The following is an 18,523-nucleotide window of genomic DNA, read 5'->3' on the forward strand; positions in this document are numbered from 1 at the left end:
CACCTGCCACGTCAAGGCAGACCTCTTAGGTGGTCCTAACTCTAACCATTCACCTTGCTTCCTTGAGCTTCTGGCAAAGATATCTCTAATGATACAGAAAGGGGTATTTTTTATATACATCCCTACATGCTTATTAACCCTTAATAGGGAACACATGGGATGGGCAGCAGCATTGTAACATAGCTATGTGATACAAAAGTGAATACAAATAAACAAGTCCTGCAGTGAGTCCTGTATCGTCTTTTAGAATTTTCTTTTCCCTTGTAATGAGAAATTTAAATTTCTGTTTTGCGTGATTGCCATGTGGTCACTTTGCTTACCATTCACACTTGATTTTACAAGTTCATCACCGCAATACACTGTCAAAGAACCCGGTCTCTAGTCACATGGGAAGCCTCAGACAAGCAAGTCTTGCTAGGATGAATTTTGTTATAGAAACCTAGAATATAGGAGCATAGTATGTGATCGCAGATAAGAACCATTCAGCCCATCTAGTCTGCCCAATTTTCTTAATACTTTTAATTAGCCCCTGGCCTTATCTTATAGCTATGATAGCCTTATGCCTATCTCACGCATGCTTAAACTCCCTCACTGTGTTAACCTCTACCACTTCAGCTGGAAGGCTATTCCATGCATCCACTACCCTCTCAGTAAAGTAATACTTACTGATATTTTTAAACCTTTGCCCCTCTAATTTAAGACTATGTCCTCTTGTTGTGGTAGTTTTTTTTTTTTTTTTAATATAGTCTCCTCCTTTACTGTGTTGATTCCCTTGTATGAAACTGTTGTGTTAACTTCGTTTGGACCCATGACGTTGTAACAAAGTAGCCTTTAAAGATCCTGTATAAAACAGAGGGTCAGTTTGTAAATACAGCTTTAAATGTAGTTACTCCTTAATTAAAATACAGGAAGATCTCAGTCTTTAGCATGACTTGTTAATGTTGTTTGTTGAAATCCATTTGCAAGTTCCGTGCTTATTGTAAATACTTGTTTACAGAATCTAGTTGTATGCCGAAAGTTTTTATTATTTTTAATTAAGAATATGCATTTGTGAGCTGCTGACCGTTCTAGTCCAATAAACATGGCATTTCCTGTCGGTGAATGGATTTATAGTATTTGATAAATGTAGCAGCTGGTTCCATTAAGTAATGTAAGTGTAGTGCCATCTTGTGTCCAAAATAGGAAGTTTTTTAATTCAACATTTTCTAACGTACTAATAAGTGGAAGTGCAGAACTCTGTTTCAAACGGAATGTTTATGCAATTTGTCCTATGTACCTTTATGTCTGAAATTGTGGTGAAGCATCTAGACAGGTTAAGTGTAGAATATACAGGTGTCTGCCTGATCAATATTTCGTAGTGTTTATGCTAATCCGTATTGCTATCATTATAATTGAATTACACAATAATTATAAAGTCTGACATTTTGGTGAATAACACTTTTATTGAAACATATGAAACTGTAAACCGGTACAAATGACCTCATCATGATCTAATATTGCAAAGTGGAAGTACAGCTCAAAGTAATAAGAGCATCAACACAGACGGGGTTGTTTACTAAAGTGAATTAGAAGGGTTACTCCAACCACCATGACCATTTAATTGGTTTAAAGTGGCCGTGGTGGTAGGAGTTTGTATGTGCCGAGATCTTAGGCATATCTACCATCAGCGCGTCTCGACCCCTTTTTTCTCTGTCCTACATTGCTTTCATCTCCCCCACCCCCCACCTGACCCCCTCTCCCAATCCACACCTTCCATCTCTCCTTTTACTGGCTCACAGCATGTGCATTCACTCTGAGCTGGATAAATGGTCCAATCAAAAGCATTTGATTGGGCCACGCAAAGGCAGGGATGGCATTGCATGGAGGCATGGAGTGCAACACTGGGAGCTTCACCCAGCACTGGATATTAGGTAAGTTATTAAAGAGAGGGACCTACCTACTAATGACCAATAGGGCATGTTCATTAAAAAGGGGTTAAAGTAACTCTTTAAGGGCAGAGTAGGTAAACTGAACGCATGGCAGAGTTTGAGAATTTTGCCAGTTCAGCTATTTTCATTTTAAATAGAAATTCAATTTAAAATCTCACTTTAGTAAATAAACCATTAGGAAGAAATGGAGAAAGTGAAGGAATGGATTTAGATTCTGGGCTAAGCCCCATACTAAAGGCAGAGATATCAAGGGTGAGAAACGAGAACTCAAAATGCATTTCAAATCTAAGGTCAAAATAGTCTACTACGGTTCCAGTTTAGCTACTTTGGCTTTACATTTAAAATTAATTTAGAATTCCTGACATTTCTCCCTTTAGTGAGTAAGCCTAATATTATCAAGTTTTACTGGTCCGTTACATTTACTGTATTGTGTTTTACTTTGTATATCAGATCTAAAATGGAAGAATTGTGTTTAGTACAGTGTACTTATTTATTTGACATCACTATTAGAAACCTTCAACTATATGGGTTATTCATAATTTATCTGTAGAAGTGCTATCATTCCTACTACATTGGCATTTTGGAAGTATTATCCTAACTGAAATTCAATTTTTTCAGTTTAAACCCGTCTTAATGGTGTGGTAAGCTAGGGATTTTGAACATGTCTTCCAGCCTGGTCTGGGTATCTAGAAAAAATGGATTGTTGGTGATCTGGAGGACTGGAGTTAAATCCTGATCTTCATAGATAAAGCTAATACTTTACCGTTTGCTAAGCGTAATAAACCTACGGATATATGCATTGTAGATGATCATCTCTGTTTTTTTTTTTTTTTTTTAAGTTGCTAAATGTGCTGAAGTCTTCATAAAAAAATTACATTATTTGAAAACTATCTAGGCAGTGGATACCATAAACTAACTGAACATTTTTTTTTTAAAATACATGCTGTGCTCTTTGAGATCTAAATCTCCACTTTTAAAGCTAGTATTGTTAAACAAGCACTGCAACCAAGTCACTGAATCTTTGTTGGATCTCTTTAATGAAATGAACTTACCCAACCAAGATCAGCATGATAATAAAATAATATTCTGTCACTCTCTGGCTTGCACCAGGCTGTGAACGCAAAGCTGTGATGCTGTGCAGATCATAAATGAGGTGGGGAAAAAAGACAAAATCCTACTTGCTCTGTCAGAAAAGTACACATTCTGTAAACATTCTTAGAGAACAGCAGAAATTCACAGTGCTGGAAGTAAAATGGAATTAATGCATATTGGTATATCTTTGTCCAGGATTTTAGTTAATCCTGTATAACAGCTAATAAAGAGTAGCAAACAGTGCCATTGTTAATAACTTGTAGTATTTTCAGCAGCCCAGTATTGAATTGCAAAAATCATATCAGAGTGCATTACTTTTTAATTCTTTATTGTGTTGGAGATTGGGTGGATATCAGTTATGACTCCTACCTTTTTCAAATTAATGTAGAACTATTGGCTAGGTTTATCTATTTTAAGTATGAATGCTGTATTGTTTAAACCAAATGGGCTGCACTCACCTGAGCATGCATTCATTATAGGGTGCTGTTGGGGCTACAGTACACAAAATACAAAATCCAGCACACTCGCTAATTCACTAAACAGTGATTTCGAATCTTAGAGATTGTAATAGTTTTATTTGAAAACACCACACCTAGGCAAAAAATAATGGGGGTTTAGTTACATTATATGATCATTATATTGCATAAGACTGCTACAATGTTGTATTTTATATAATTATCTATTCATACATCCCTCTGGTTTAAAACACACACTGCCATTGTATAAAACTAGACACAAAACATGCTTGCTTCTGAAACGCGTATAACTGTTAACTTTGTCAGGATTTTTCTTTTTGATTCTTTGGGTTTTTTTTTATTGAAATTTAGGCTAAATATTTACTTCATTCTTCTAAAAACATGTTTACAAATATTTCACAGTTATGAGTGCCCCATATATTTGTTTTAGGAAGAGGAACTTTGAATAGCGATGTTCCCCTTCCCTAGACAGATATATAAATGTATACGTATAAACAATGTCACACACCATTCATATTGGTTCTTACATTTTGGCTATGACGGGTATTTAAAACGTTGTACTGGTGACTCCTTTTTATGTTCAGACTGTACAGCTATGCTATATGTATGGGTCTCTTTGGTGGTGTGTCTTCTATTCCATTTGTGTACCTCTGTGATGAAATCTAATCTAGCTCATGCTGTATTCATTCTGTTTCATCATTTTTAAAATGCATTTATTTCTTTCTTTTTACAGCCAAGAAGTTCTAAAGTGGAATGGCTGGGGGTACAATGATTCAAAGTTCACCTTTAATAAGAAAGGTCAAGGGGAATTCACTGGGAAAAGGTAAGTCATTCAGTGAGCATGTATTGAAATCTGATATTTAAGTGGACTACGATTGGTTGATGGCTTATGTAATTTTGGGTTCTGCTATAAGCTGCATGTATAGCACTTAGAATACTTGGGGGGGGGGGTGCTTAAAAGTTGATGGTGTTGGTAGGGGATCACATATTGTAAGACTTCGTTATTCATTTAATTGACTAAACATTTCATAGCATCACTCATTCTAAAGATTAACTTCTTTTATTTGTGGTTTAGGGACTGTTCTATTATTATTTATATAGCGCCAACAAATTCCACAGCGATGTTCAATGTAATTGTAACCAGACAAGTAAGACGCACCAGAACAGAGGGTTTGAGGGCCCTGCTCAATGAGCTTACATGCTAGAGGGAGTGGGGTAAAGTGACACAAAGGGTAAGGCTAGGAGTAGAGAAGCAGATTGAAGACTTAGATGTTAATATTTCTACCAGATAGCTAAGAGTACTAGCTTTGCAAAACCAACAGCTTTATTTACTTACGGGCGAATTGCCATGAATTCAAAGTGAATTTAACATTTTCATCCACAGTAGACAAATTGGATAACTTCTCCAAGCCAGCTTTGTTTTTAGTTCGACTGGCCTTAAGTTTCAAATTCACATTGAATTATTGACATTTCACTCTATTAAATAATCCTGCAAGTATATAATGGCTATACAATACATTTTATTTTGCTCACAAAAATTACAAAATGCAGCACCAGTGGTAAGATATACTTTTTTTTTTTTTTTTTAAACTTGTTGAATGTTGGTTTTAGCTCCTTAATTTCACTTTCAATTTAAGTTGTGGCTTGTTGTTAGGTACAATTAATTAATTACCGGAAACTGCTTTTATTCTTCAAATTGTGATATTTGCATTTCTGTCACTTCATGTTCTTTACCAGAAGGTGGTGCTACAGCACAATCAAGTTGTAGTTGTAAAATTGTAAACTGCAAATGGTTTCATGGTGTGGGTGGAGATAGGCATATTAGTTCCATGATGTCATTGCTTTCATTAGCCAATGGTGATGTGTGGTTATCAATAAATCAGTCTTGGAGGCCAATGATATTGCTTTCCTCTTATCCCTGCCCTTTCTCCAATCAGCCTATCAGCATTCTGATATTATTTGGTATTGCTGTAGGCTAAAGATAATTGCTGTACTGTGTATAGAATAGGCTCCCTATTTGACTGAAACAAACGTCAGAACGAAACTGCTATGTGGAAAATTGCGAGTAAGGGATATCCGTACCATTTTGTTGGTATTAAGTCTGATCCCTTCCATCCACACTTTTACTGATATTTAGCTTTTTATTTATTTGAGCTTTTCAAAAGGTCTAGAGACTATTTATTATATTTAATAAACAAAAGTTGGAGTTGTAACGCTGAATTGCAAACATCAGACAACAACTACTGATTTGAAAAAATTAATCAGCTTGGCTATAAACGGTTTTTATTATTTTTTAATTTTTTTATCTTTTTGTTTTCTCTCTAGAATTAAATGTTTAGTGAAAAAAACCCCCCAAAAACCCCAACCTGATTCTTATCTGTCATATATTCTTTTGGGCTCTTGAAAAAAGCAGGCAGTTTCAAACTGATAATATTTATGCAAAACATTTATGGTTTTACAACTGACCAGCTGTCCAATTGTCTGTACTGTTTTGCTACAAAAATGTAACTATAAAGATTTTGAGAAATATTTAGACATCTTATTATTTGTCATTAAATGATATTACACCAATGTTCGTCTGTTTTCCTGTATCCCGTCATCATATTATATCGGTTATGGTTAGTTTTAATGTATTGCATGGGTTTTGGGGTTAATGGCTAGTCATTGTGTAGGGGGTTAATGGTTTGTGATAATTTGGTAGGGTAGGGGTTAAAGAGCAGCCTATTGTAAGGGCAGCACTGTCCCAGTGGTGCCTTAGATTAGTTGGAGTTTGCAGCGATTTTAGATGGCGGGTGCTGCCATCTGTTGTTATATATTTATTTATATTTTATATTTATACACGCACGCGCACACGTTTTGTGCTGAACAGTTGGGCTAACAAATATTTAAAAGACAACCTGGACATTCAAAAACAAAGTGTATAGGCCCTGCCCAGACAAACGTAGTCTATATATAATGTGTATATGTATGTAATAAACATGAATACAATACAAGTATAGAAAATACGATTTATGAACACAAATACATTGAAGTATGCATGCACTTACAGTACATAAAGTAGATATCTAGTGAAATATTGTTTACCCAAAATATTGGAAATATTTGTAAAAGTTATAAGTGCTCAAGATACTTTATTATAAAAAATGTGTAATTTATAGATACCTTTTGTTTTTAATAATAAATCATTACTTTTTACTGTTTAAGTCTTTTTTTTTTTGTTTTGAAATACATTTAGAACATTTCAGAATGTAGATCTTACCCCACAAGATATAGAACTCTCTGAAAATGAAAAATAAAATTAAATTTCAGATCCATTATGTTTATTCTTTTGCTTATGCTTTTGTAATTGCATGTGTGTGTGTCTTTCACACTGTGTGTCTGTGTGTCCGTATAATATAACATGTGTATAAATGTATTTGTATACATCCCACTGTGATTTACAAGTGATAAAAAAATACATATTAATTTACATACAATTCCTATATGTTGTGTGAAAAGATTTTCAAACCCCAACCCCCTTAAAAATAAAATCCTTAAAATAACACTTACCAAATAAAAAAAAAAAAAAAAAAATAGATTAATAATGGTCTTTTGTTTTTGTGTATGCACAAAAGACTGAGCCATAATACAATTAACTTAAATGCACAACTGCGTCTTTGTAAATGTATTGCTAGGAAGTATTTTCGTAAAAAGAAATGTGTTTATTGTCATTTGTCCCGAGCCTTGTGAAGTGGAGATATATACCCTACTGGTTCTGGTGGTTAGAACTGATATGTCAACCCTCTCTTCCTATTGGTCAGTGTTATCTCTAGCAGGAAATGAATGATGGTAACTGCACAGTGATTCTAATTGAACATCCCTCCTCTGCTCTGTATCCTGGTAGATGCCTTTTTACTCTGTTTACTTCACACAGCGTGCTAGTGGAGAACTGAATCAGCTAATAAATAATAGGAATCTGTTCTTCGCATGCAAAACTCCCTGGTGTTCGGGAGATAAACCCCAGAGACAATATTCTTTCTGTCCCCAGCAACCACCCATGTAACATGACCTATGCATACACAGACAATGGAGGAAGGAGACAGTGGGGAGGGGGACATTAAACTGTATGTCTTTACTGCAGCCAGCTATACACTGTTGAGATTACTCTGTGCAATCATTAATTAATGAGCACTCCAGCAAAGTACAGCATTAAAATCAACCAAATGCAGCCCTAAGAGCAGAAGGACGCAGAGTTTAACTGAAGTGTCACAAAGGGCTGTGTTGTGTTTATACGAGGTTTACACAAAGATAATTTTGGATATTAAGTCCCTTACAGACCGTAAAACCATCAGTGCTCTGACGTCCAGTTCTAGGTAACCGAAGAAACAAAAGAGTTATTGTAAATTAAGAGCATAGTCCTTTGAAAGCCAGATTTTGGAAACCGTGTTTATACAAACTCTAGCATGGAGTGCAAAACGACCAGACAAAAAAATATTTTTTTCTTTTTTAAATATATTATATATTTTCTTTCAGTTAACTTCCACACCAGTCTTTCTACATCCTACACATACACTTCATACATAACATACAGCTATCAATAGCAGTCACTTAGCTGAATTTGATGACATTTATTGCTTTTGCATAAAAATTAGAAAAAGGGAAACTCCTCAATGTAGCATATAGTACCAGAATGAAAGCAAATACAAAATTAATTGTAATTGGCTAATAATTACATTACGTAAATCCGCCGCGATTTATAGTAAACCTAATCTTAAAGGAAATCTATTGCGGTAAAGAGTTGGCTTTGAAGTGTTAATGTAAATATTACTTTTTGTTTAAATGTAACATTAATTATAGTTTATCATGTTTTAACATGCTTTGTGCAGAGTCAAAAAACTAGCATTATGGTTTATAGAATAAATTCTGGAGTTCCTAAAATAAAGCCCTTCTTTCATTTTCCGTTCTCCAACACCCCTCCTAATCTCCTAAGGCGTATTAAAACTGCATAGTGAAATGCTCCTACAATTGAAGTATTCTATTTACCTGTTTTGTTGTGGTGTTTTTTTTTTTAAATGTATTTATAAATCTCAAATCCTTTTTAAGGTGCTGTTGCACGCACACTAAGCTAATTAGACATTCAAATAATTTTAGCAGATTTGTGGGGCTGCATTAAACCCTTAGAAATGGCAAAATGATTATTTTATTTTTTGGGATCAAAAAATACGTACCCTGCTTAATGTACCTTTATAATAATTAATGATGCAACATAACTTATTTATATTTTGGAACATAGTCTTTGTTTTTGATGTTGTTCTGTTAATGTTTTAATATTATTTCCTTGATTGTTTTATATATATATATATTTGCATGGTTGCTGCTTGCATTTCTTATGAATGACAAAAAATAAACTAAATCTAGAAGTCAAGTGCTTTCACAGAATTTTATAAAATGTTGCAGTTTTTTTGATTCTTTTTTTAAATTTTTTTTAAATTTTGCTTTTATGTTTCAACCATAGTTGGTGTGTAAACCGTAGCCTTTTTGTTTTATTTCTGCGCATACATTTTTTGTTTACCAATAAAAAGAAAACAAACATGATTGTGTAAATAAAGTGGAAGCGTTTTGCATTTTTTTTCTAGCAATAGAGAGCATGTTCTCTGATTCACACAGAGTTATGAGAGGCTTCATAGTTTGTCAGTTTCGTTTTTTAAAGTGATGTACTGCTGTTGAGCACATGTAATTTTCTCATTTCACATCTTACAGGGTCTTTTAACCTCCCCATGCTCAGGGAATAGGGCTGCAACAATTAATCAACTTGCCTCCCTCCCAAGAGTTTAGTAGGGACAGTCGGTCTCTGCGACCCAAATCCATCTGTGGCCCTTCTTTTCAATTCTAGCATCCTTCTGGAGCCCCTTATCTTTACTGTGTGTCCTATAAAGAATCAAAGCAAGAATTTAACAAAATAAATGGGGAATTGGTTTCCAAGTGGGACTAACTCTCCTAAAATGGGACACTTGGGTGGTATGGATCGTATAATTAAACTATGCTGATTAATTGTTTCAGTCCTGTCATGGAGTAGCCCTGGGAGATGGTCATTGCTACAGCCCTCTAAACCAACAAGCATCTCGTTTTAAATGTCTCCTGCTATGTACGGTACATGTCTATGATAACGACTGCTCTTTCTTATGGGAGGAGTTTCTTAATATATTGTCTTTAATATGTAAGAAATGTAAGTGCATTTGTATTTCCATTGAAGACTCCTGAGTTAATCATTGTCACTGTCTAAAGTTTATACAGCAGGATAACAGGGCACTTTGCCTGGTCAGCACAGTGGCCTTTCCTAATTCCCATAGCCCTTCTGTCGATTCTGTGTTAGATGTTGCAATACAAACGGCTTTACGCTCACCGAATAGGCACAGATGCCCTTATTCCTTTATATTATGAACAGTTTCCTTCCTTGATTTAAGACTTCAGACCTGCTAAAACTTGCCTTTTATTCATTATTTAGTTTTAGTGTGTTTTATCACATTAATTACTTAAAGGGAAAAAAAAAAAAAGAATCTGATTGACCGTAGTCAGCATGCCAATGTAACAGACATTGTACAGATCTGTTTTGGTTAAACAAGTACCTTAGGCCCTGATCACAAGCTATTGGATACACATTTGATACGTTTGATCGTAGAACAGAGAGCGAGCTGGCAAGAATCCTTCTAAAGCAGAATGGCAAAAAAAACAATGTCTGCTGGAAAGTGTAATATAATATTTTGGAACAGTCGTCGTTTTTCGATTTGGTTTTAATAAGTCTTCCAGAACACATTCTGTTGTGTTTTTTTTTTTTTTTTTAAACCTGCACATGATTGAAATGGGGGTATCCGCTGAGATAAAAATAATGAACATGCAGGTATTGATAAACATTGCTCAAAATAATGCGATTTAGAGGGTTGTGGCAATAGTGTTCTTAGATTTCAGTGTACAGTTTGATTTAGAATTTCAGTTTTTTGTGAAAATATGCTTTTGTTCTGAAGGAGAAATCGTGCAGACACCGAGGGTAGCCTACGTTTAATGGATCCAAAAGGATACTGGAGTTAACTGCATTGGAAATGTGAAAATTTAAATAAAAACAATTATTAAAATGTACTTCTCAATGATTTTGTTTTAGATCCTCTTGGTTTGCGGTATTGACTTTTTCAGCCAATCTTGGTTCTTTCAGAGACGTATTTCATACATTTTTGGGATGTACAGAGCATAGCAGATCTATGCAAATAAAAATCTCTCATTGGTTAAAACAAAATGAAACTATTTGCAAAGTTAACGGCACCCATCAGACAACTTCGTACATCTTAGCAACACCAATTTGAGAAGGCTATCACTCTTAATTTCAAATGACTATCCCTCTTTCTTGGTCCAAAAGCAGGATACCAGAGAAAAATCCCATAAAACTGCAGCAAGTATACATCCATTAATTATGCTCCTGCTCAGATTTGTTGAATCCCAACTCCCATGATGCTTTGCCACTTTTAAAGCCGGCTATACGTAATAGAGCTCCACTACAGCTGAGAATTAACTTTTGTCTGATTCTAATTTAGACCAATTCTGCCCGTTTAACGGAACACTGCATGTCAACCCAGAGGGCATACACTCCTGTATAATATATTTCCTCTGCACATGTGGCTTTGTCCCCATAACCCTCTAACCCATCTAATTCCAGCTTCATGACACCTACTATTTGGAGGTATGCAGCTTAGATTCATGTACTTGCCAAATATCTTCATTCTTGTTTTTCCATAAATGTAACAACTAGCAGAGGCTTAAGGGTTACGATTAAGAATTACAACCAGAATTAGTTGCTTTTAATGTAGCATTAGGCAGACCCACTAAACCGCACCTCTCTGGGCTACACTGGTGATAAGGATCTTTTTTGTTTTTAATTTAGTATTTTTATTTTTTAATGTTTTATCTATGTGGTGCAATAGGGGGTCATTCTCCCCCCAGTTTCCCTGTAATTTCTTTAGGAGATGCTAATTAAATATATAATTTATCACTATGATGGATTATTTTTTCAATGCAAAGGGAGAGGTTTAAAGTGAATGTAGTTAATGTAGCAAGCATAATGTCTCGTATGGATAAAATGATAAACCGGGACTGTGTCATGTTCTGTTTGACAGAGTCCATTTTAATAATCTTTGTAAGAATAACTCGAACTAGCTGATACATTCTTTGATTTTAAATAAAAACTGGTTTTCGTTTGCTGCTTGCGCTGTGGGATGTTTTGAAATGCGGCTGTAGAAATGTTAATACATACATATATTTATTTTAGGTACAAACTCAGTGGCATGGTACTACCATCACTGCGAGAGTGGATGGAAAAGACCTTTGGTGCCAGTTTGGACCACAAAACTACCTCCAGAGTGAGTATGACGATATCCTCAGAATACAAAAACTACTTCCCATTGGTGTAAAGAGCAATTGCTCCATGAGTTTCCATGGTGAATGATCTTATATGGTACTGCTCTAGAATTGCACTACAGGCACTTTTCTATGTTGGCTAACTGTTGTGTAGATTTTAAAGGGGATCAGAACAATATTACAGGTTCTGGGAAGACTTATTTAATCAGACATATTACTCGAGCATGCGCTCTAGGGTCAGGAACACAAACCTGTATTACTGACCCTATAGTGTTAAAACCACCATTTAGTTGACTCGCCCTGCTTAGCTCCCTTATTTCCAGCACCTCATAGGTTTGACAGCGCTGGTCCGGTCCCAGATCAGCTTCCGTGCTGACATCAGAATTTATGATTTTTAGCCAATCTAATGCTTTCCCATTGGCTGAATCGGCAATGAGGTGGGATGGGGGTGGGGCCAAAAACCAGCTTGGCCAATCAGCACCTACTCATAGAGATGCGTTGAAACAGTGCATCTCTGTGTGGAAAATTCAGTCTCCATGCAGAGTGTGGAGACGCTTAACGTCAGTGCTGCTCACGGTCCAGAACTGTCCTAGGAAGCACCTCCGGTGGCCATCTCCGAAAAGGCAGTGTTTGCATGAAAATACCTGCAGGAAAGGATTATACTTACCAGAACTACATTAAGCTGTAATTGTTCTGGTGATTATAGTGTCCCTTTAAGTTTAAAGGGTAACTGTCTCTTCCCAGAATTTTGAATGTTTTCATATCCTTTATTTTTAACAAATATGTACTGTGGAAAATTAAACGTAAATGTAGAAATCCATACCTTTTTATCCTGCATCTGGTTACTCTTCGCGAATATTAATTTCGTTTTGACTTCGGATGACATTCATTGGCTGAGCATTTAGATTAAAAGTTCGCCTTTGTGATGATTTGATTTGGGAAAACTCATGCTGCGTTATTTTGGTTGTGGTGTAAAAACTTCTGTTACTGAGCTGGGGTGGGGGCAGCCATACAGCAGATTATCACTCCTCTGCTTGCAACCTTAGATATTTGACATTTTCCAAAAACTGTAAAAATGCTACCTGATGTCTAGAATTAGGTATTTCCTAGGACCGCAAGCATTGCAGTTTTAACTGTATAAAATAATAATTGCAAACGAAGGTGGACCATATACATTTGTCTTTATTGTTGTGCACATTGTATGGAACATTAATAACGTCGAAATGAGCCATAAAGCGTGTGAGTGCATATAATCTATTATATTTAGGAATGTATTGATATTTTAATGTGCTTCGCTTCACTAAGTTTTTGATCCGTTCCTGCACTTGAAATGGTCTTTGAGGCGTTGGCATCGCGTAGCGTGCCTCTGCTGTGAGTAATACCTGGCCATTAGAAAGCTATTGATCTGCCCCTGGAACCCAGCGTGCTGTTCAGACATTCTATTCAAGTGTTCTTTAAACCTCTTAGTTTCCAATTACAGGAAGCAAATCACAAAACTCACACTTTCCTTTAACCTCCAATGTTTCTCGATTAGGCATCTTTGAATTTAAGTGAAGTTCCCAAAGCGATTGTAAATGAAGGATTTCTTCAGGACATTCAAGCCACTGGTATTTCTTATTCCCAAGATGCCGAAGATCGAGTTTTCCGAGCTCATGGTAAGAAGAGGATCTGTTTTTCTTTCCTTTCTTTTAAGTTTCAAAGTGTCACATCATGTCTCTCCCTTATGGAAGAGAGTTAAATGTAATCCAAATACAGGGCTAGATCTTGTTATTGCAACGCCGTAGTAGCAGGAGTACTCTTTAGCTACCGTAAACTGCACTAAAATGCAAAGCATACAGTTATATAGTGAATTTATCTTAAAGGGACACTCCAGGCACCCAGATCACTTCTGCCCATTGGAGTGGTCTGGTTGCCAACTCCCACTACCCTTAACCCTGCAAGTGTAATTATTGCAGTTTTCATAAACTGCAATAATTACATTGCAGGGTTAACTCCACCTCTAGTGGCGATCTACTAGACAGCCACTAGAGGGCACTTCCTGGATTATAGCACAGAAAACCTGTGCTCGAGTGTCGCTGGACATCCTCACGCTGTGTGAGGACCTCCAGCGTCGCTTAATTCCCCATAGGAAAGCATTGAAAAACATGTTTAATGCTTTCCTATGGGGAGCTCTAGTGCGCATGCGCAGCATTAGGTCTCCCCGGCTGGTGGGCGGGATCAGTCTTGCCCACCGGCCGACGTAATGCAGAGGAGGAGGAGCGGCGGCGGACCAAGAAGCAGTGACGCGGGACATGTCTCTGCCTCTGGTAAGTGACTGAAGGGGTTTTCACCCCTTCAGCAACCGGGGTTTGGGAGGTGGGAGGTGGGAGGGAGAGGGGACCTGCAGTGCCAGGAACATGGATTGTTTTCCTGGCACTGGAGTTTCCCTTTAATGATTTTCCTAGACATCACCAAAGACACCCCCAACTCTGCATTCTACAAAACCAACATTCTTCTAAGACTAACAGCCATCACTAGAATACCTAATAATAGGTATAATAAAACACAGTTCTAATAAAAGGTGTAGCTTCCCAATAATGCTTGAGAGTCTATCTTTACTTTTTATTTAATTCTGACTCTTACTAGGAGTCACCATTTTGTCATTTCCCCCTTAATATTTTATGGCAGCTAAATAAATACTAGCCTGAACGAAGACTCCATATTGTCTTCTGTTCCAGTGTAAATATCTGCAGCCTGTCTTGCTAGGGTGAGGACAGAAAAGTAATCAGTCGCTTGACTTCCAATAGTAGTGTATTTGCGATTTCCTGTTGTATGATAATACGCCATCTGTACATGTAAAGGGACACTATAGTCACCAAAATCACTTAAATAGGCACTTTTGATCATGTCCCCGCAGTCACACTGCCGAGTTATCTGCCATTTAGAAGTTAAATCACTTTGTTTATGCAGTCATATTCACACCTCCCTGCATGTGACTTACACAGCCTTTCTAAACACTTCCTGTAAATAGTCATCTAATTTGTACAGTTAATTTAATCTAAATTCTGTTTAATTTAGATTTTCTTATCTCCTGCTTTTTTAATAGCTTTCTAGATGTTGCAGGTGCCCCCTGTGTGTGATTTCAAGTTCAATTTACAGAGCAGGAGAGAACTTTTTAAAAGGAAGTTACATCTAATTGAAAATGAAACCATTTTATTTTTATGCAGGCTTTGTCAGTCATAGCCAGAGGAGATGTGGCTAGGGCTGCATAAACAGAAACAAAAGTGATTTAACTCCTAAATGGCAGTGAATTGAGCAGTGAACCATCAGAGGCATAATCTGTACACCAAAATGGCTTTATTAAGCTAAAGTTGTTTTGGTGACTGTAGTGTCCCTTTAAGGTTTAGCAAACATTTTTATCTTGGGGGAGGTTTATGAATAATATCATTGCTTTCTCAGTAATTTGTCTGTACCTTAAAATTGGCATTACATATTAAGTCAAATTTATAACTTTCTTTAATTGTCTTAATTTATGCTTGCAGCATTTTTACCCTTCTTGTAGAATGTGGCAAGATAAAAAATGTAATACAAAGTATGTTTTTTATGTTTATTATAGAGATGATTTAATTCTGTGAATTTGTAGGTTTGCAAACCTTGAATGGAAACCTCATGCCTTAATGTATTAATGTGCTTTATTGCTCAGGTCACTGCCTAAATGAAATGTTTGCACTCAGGGAAGGAATGTTTCGAAGAATCCCAGACATAATACTGTGGCCAAGTAAGTGTGTAATATATACTGAATAAAATAAACTGAACTGAATGCTCTGAATAAAAAATAAAAAATATGTTCGTGTTTCCTTTAGCATTTAGATTACTGGCCGCTCTTTGGCTTTGTTAAAAAGAGGTTGAGACTAACGATGTACTATTGACATGTTTGAAGTTTGGCTTTTGCAGAAGCCCATGCATTACCTTTGCACGACATTCATGTGATTGTTAATTCTGCCACTTGAAAAATAAAGATTTACACACAAAAAAAAAAGAGGTTGAGACATCAATGCCTTCCTTGTTTCAGAGCAGCAAGTGCTCCCGCTGCTGTGAGATGCAGTTATTATCTTGGACCAATCCAGCGCTTATTATAGATCAGTAATGGGGCTCAATGACGCACAGGCAACAATCGCCATCCTGCACCATTTTGCTGCTTCTAATAGAGAAGAATCCGCGTTGAATTATCAGTATTGGATATCACCGTGCTGGGTGTAATGATGCTGAATGTGTTTAAAAGTGTTGAAAGTCTTAGTGAAGTGCCTCTAGTGGCTTTTTGATTTATTTCATCTAGAGTCATTCTGTCTGACAAATATAAACATTGCCGTCTCTCAGCCATGTAATAGTCTTGGTGCTTTAAGAAAAATCCCAGCATATGTCATTATCTAAGGCCTTCCTACACCTCTTTAGACCACAACCTATATGATCTGCTGTAGGCTGTTTAAAGTGGTTGGGTTGCAGTCTGCGGAGTTCTCCCCTGACTAATGTTATGTTAAAGGGAATCTATAACAGTAATATAACTTACCGTTCAGCACTTTCACATGAAGCATTATGTTCTACAGGATTGCAGCCAATGTTATTCTAATATGGAACACTTGTTCGAAGGAACCTTGTGGACTTTAACAGCCATAATTCTGTCTGTTTTTTCAATGAATGCACCATACCTGGATATTGCTCAGCCATGTCCTTGGCGTTGCTGAATCTATGCAGAAACATAAACATCATTTCAGAAAGGCATTGCTAAAATAGTCAGGCTAAGCAGTGATAGCACAGCAACTTATCTGTAAAAGAATGTAAGAGAAAACGCTATTTTACTGATGAACGCCAAGGAGATAGAAATGTATCTAAACATTAAGCCTCCTAACACTAACCTAAAAATATCATAAAATATATGAGATGTTATGAAAAGTATTTTAGGGGAAATCATCTAAGGGTTATGGACATGGGGGTCTGCAGGAAATGGGGGGGGGAGGGGGGAAGGAGGCATAATTGTAATGACATCCATGCACCATTAGACTCTCCCCTAGTCTTAAATCATTTAAGAAGTGCCTTAAAACTCATTTCTTTAGGAAAGCTTATGGCCTCCCAGACTACCTTACATACCTGTCTCTTGCTCTCTCCTAAAGGGCAGCACTTTACTCTCTCCTCCAGCTCTGCTTCACTCCCACCTATTTTGACTTATATTCCCTGTCCTAATGTGTTTTATACCCCACCTCCTATAGACTGTAAGCTCGTTTGAGCAGGGCCCTCTTCAACCCTTCGTTTCTGTAAGTTTTCTTGTAATAGTCCTATTTATAGTCAAATCCCCCCTCTAATAATATTGTAAAGTTCTACGGAATCTGTTGGTGCTATATAAATCATAATAATAATAATAATGCTTAGCCCTTTTTTGACAGTGTCCTGAAGGGGAGGGGCATAATCATTATCACATAAAGCCAGGATGAATAGCGTTTTCACAACTATGGTGTCCGAAATACATGTATGTAATCCTGACACTATAGTGTTCCTTTAATCAAATTAACTTCATCTAAATGAAAATGCTATGATGCTAGGAGGCTTCTGAGTGCTCTCTTTCCTTAAAGGGGTTAAACCGCTCTCAAATGGTTTAACCCAAAAGGCTTCCTCCAGCTCCAGATCTCCAGGTTGCTCAGTGGTATTCGGCTTCTGAAACGGAGTGTCAGGAAGTGCAGCTTGACGTCAGGCATGGGTGCCGCTGATTGACTAGAGGGGTCCGCTGACACTCTAAGCCAATCGCTAGTTCCCGGTTTATAAAAATGTTTTACTTTTTAATGAAAGGGTAGCTACTGATTGGCTTATAGTGCCAGCTGACCGCTCTAGCCAATCAGCGACACCCCTACCCAGCGGTGCTTTCTGACACTCCATAAATAAAAGTGAACACATTAACACTGATATTTTTTTTTTTTTTTTTACCTGGGTAGATGAGAAGGTCCAAAGTTTCACTGCCAGGCCCACGTACCAACGCCTTATGATGTGGTGTCCAGAATAAAGTGGAGGAATCACTTCACTTGTCCTTCCTTCACCAATCTCCTTTTCTTCTCCTTCATTTGACACAGTCTTCTTTTTCTTCTGACACGGTCTTCTAGCCTCCTTTGCTCCTTTACCTTTCTGCTTCTTTTGCGCCCTTCTGCTCCTTTCTCTTTCTAATCCCTTTCTGCTCCTTCCTCTGCTTTACTTTTGTGCTCCTTCTGATACCGGAGAAACTGACGGAAGCCAAGCACAGAGAGATGGACACAGGTTTCTTCAGGAAGGAAGAGATTCTTTATTGGATCACCGATCGGGACTCAGAGGGACTAGCGTCACCAAAATACCACAAGTTCTGAGCCCCGGACAATAGTGCAGGCTCCTTATATAGGCATATAACTCCTCCCATATTAAGCTCCACCCGCACATTCTCTTAACCAATCAACACAAATAAGAATTAACTTCCTGTTTGACCGCATGGCTTGTCCAGCACAATGGAGGAGGGGGAATACTATATCCTGTATTCTTGCACATGCTCCGTACACTACTGATCGTATCTTGCCTCGTGCATCCAACTGATTGATACGTCAGCATATGCACGTACACATGCCACGTGGTAATCTCGGCCTACTAAATTTATTT

At 37.1% G+C, this 18,523-nt stretch overlaps 1 protein-coding gene across 1 annotated transcript in view; it reads left to right on the forward strand.

Moving 5' to 3' along the window:
• Positions 1-18,523, forward strand: part of AGPS (alkylglycerone phosphate synthase) — a 167,103-nt gene that overhangs the window by 40,687 nt on the left and 107,893 nt on the right. Inside the window, exons 2-5 of the mRNA XM_063429777.1 lie at positions 4,230-4,319; positions 11,790-11,880; positions 13,413-13,533; positions 15,561-15,635. Coding sequence (XP_063285847.1) covers positions 4,230-4,319; positions 11,790-11,880; positions 13,413-13,533; positions 15,561-15,635 — 377 coding nt within the window. The remainder of the gene's footprint in view (positions 1-4,229; positions 4,320-11,789; positions 11,881-13,412; positions 13,534-15,560; positions 15,636-18,523) is intronic.

Source organism: Pelobates fuscus, chromosome 8 (assembly GCF_036172605.1).
Source record: "Pelobates fuscus isolate aPelFus1 chromosome 8, aPelFus1.pri, whole genome shotgun sequence".
In the NCBI taxonomy this organism is placed as follows: domain Eukaryota; kingdom Metazoa; phylum Chordata; class Amphibia; order Anura; family Pelobatidae; genus Pelobates; species Pelobates fuscus.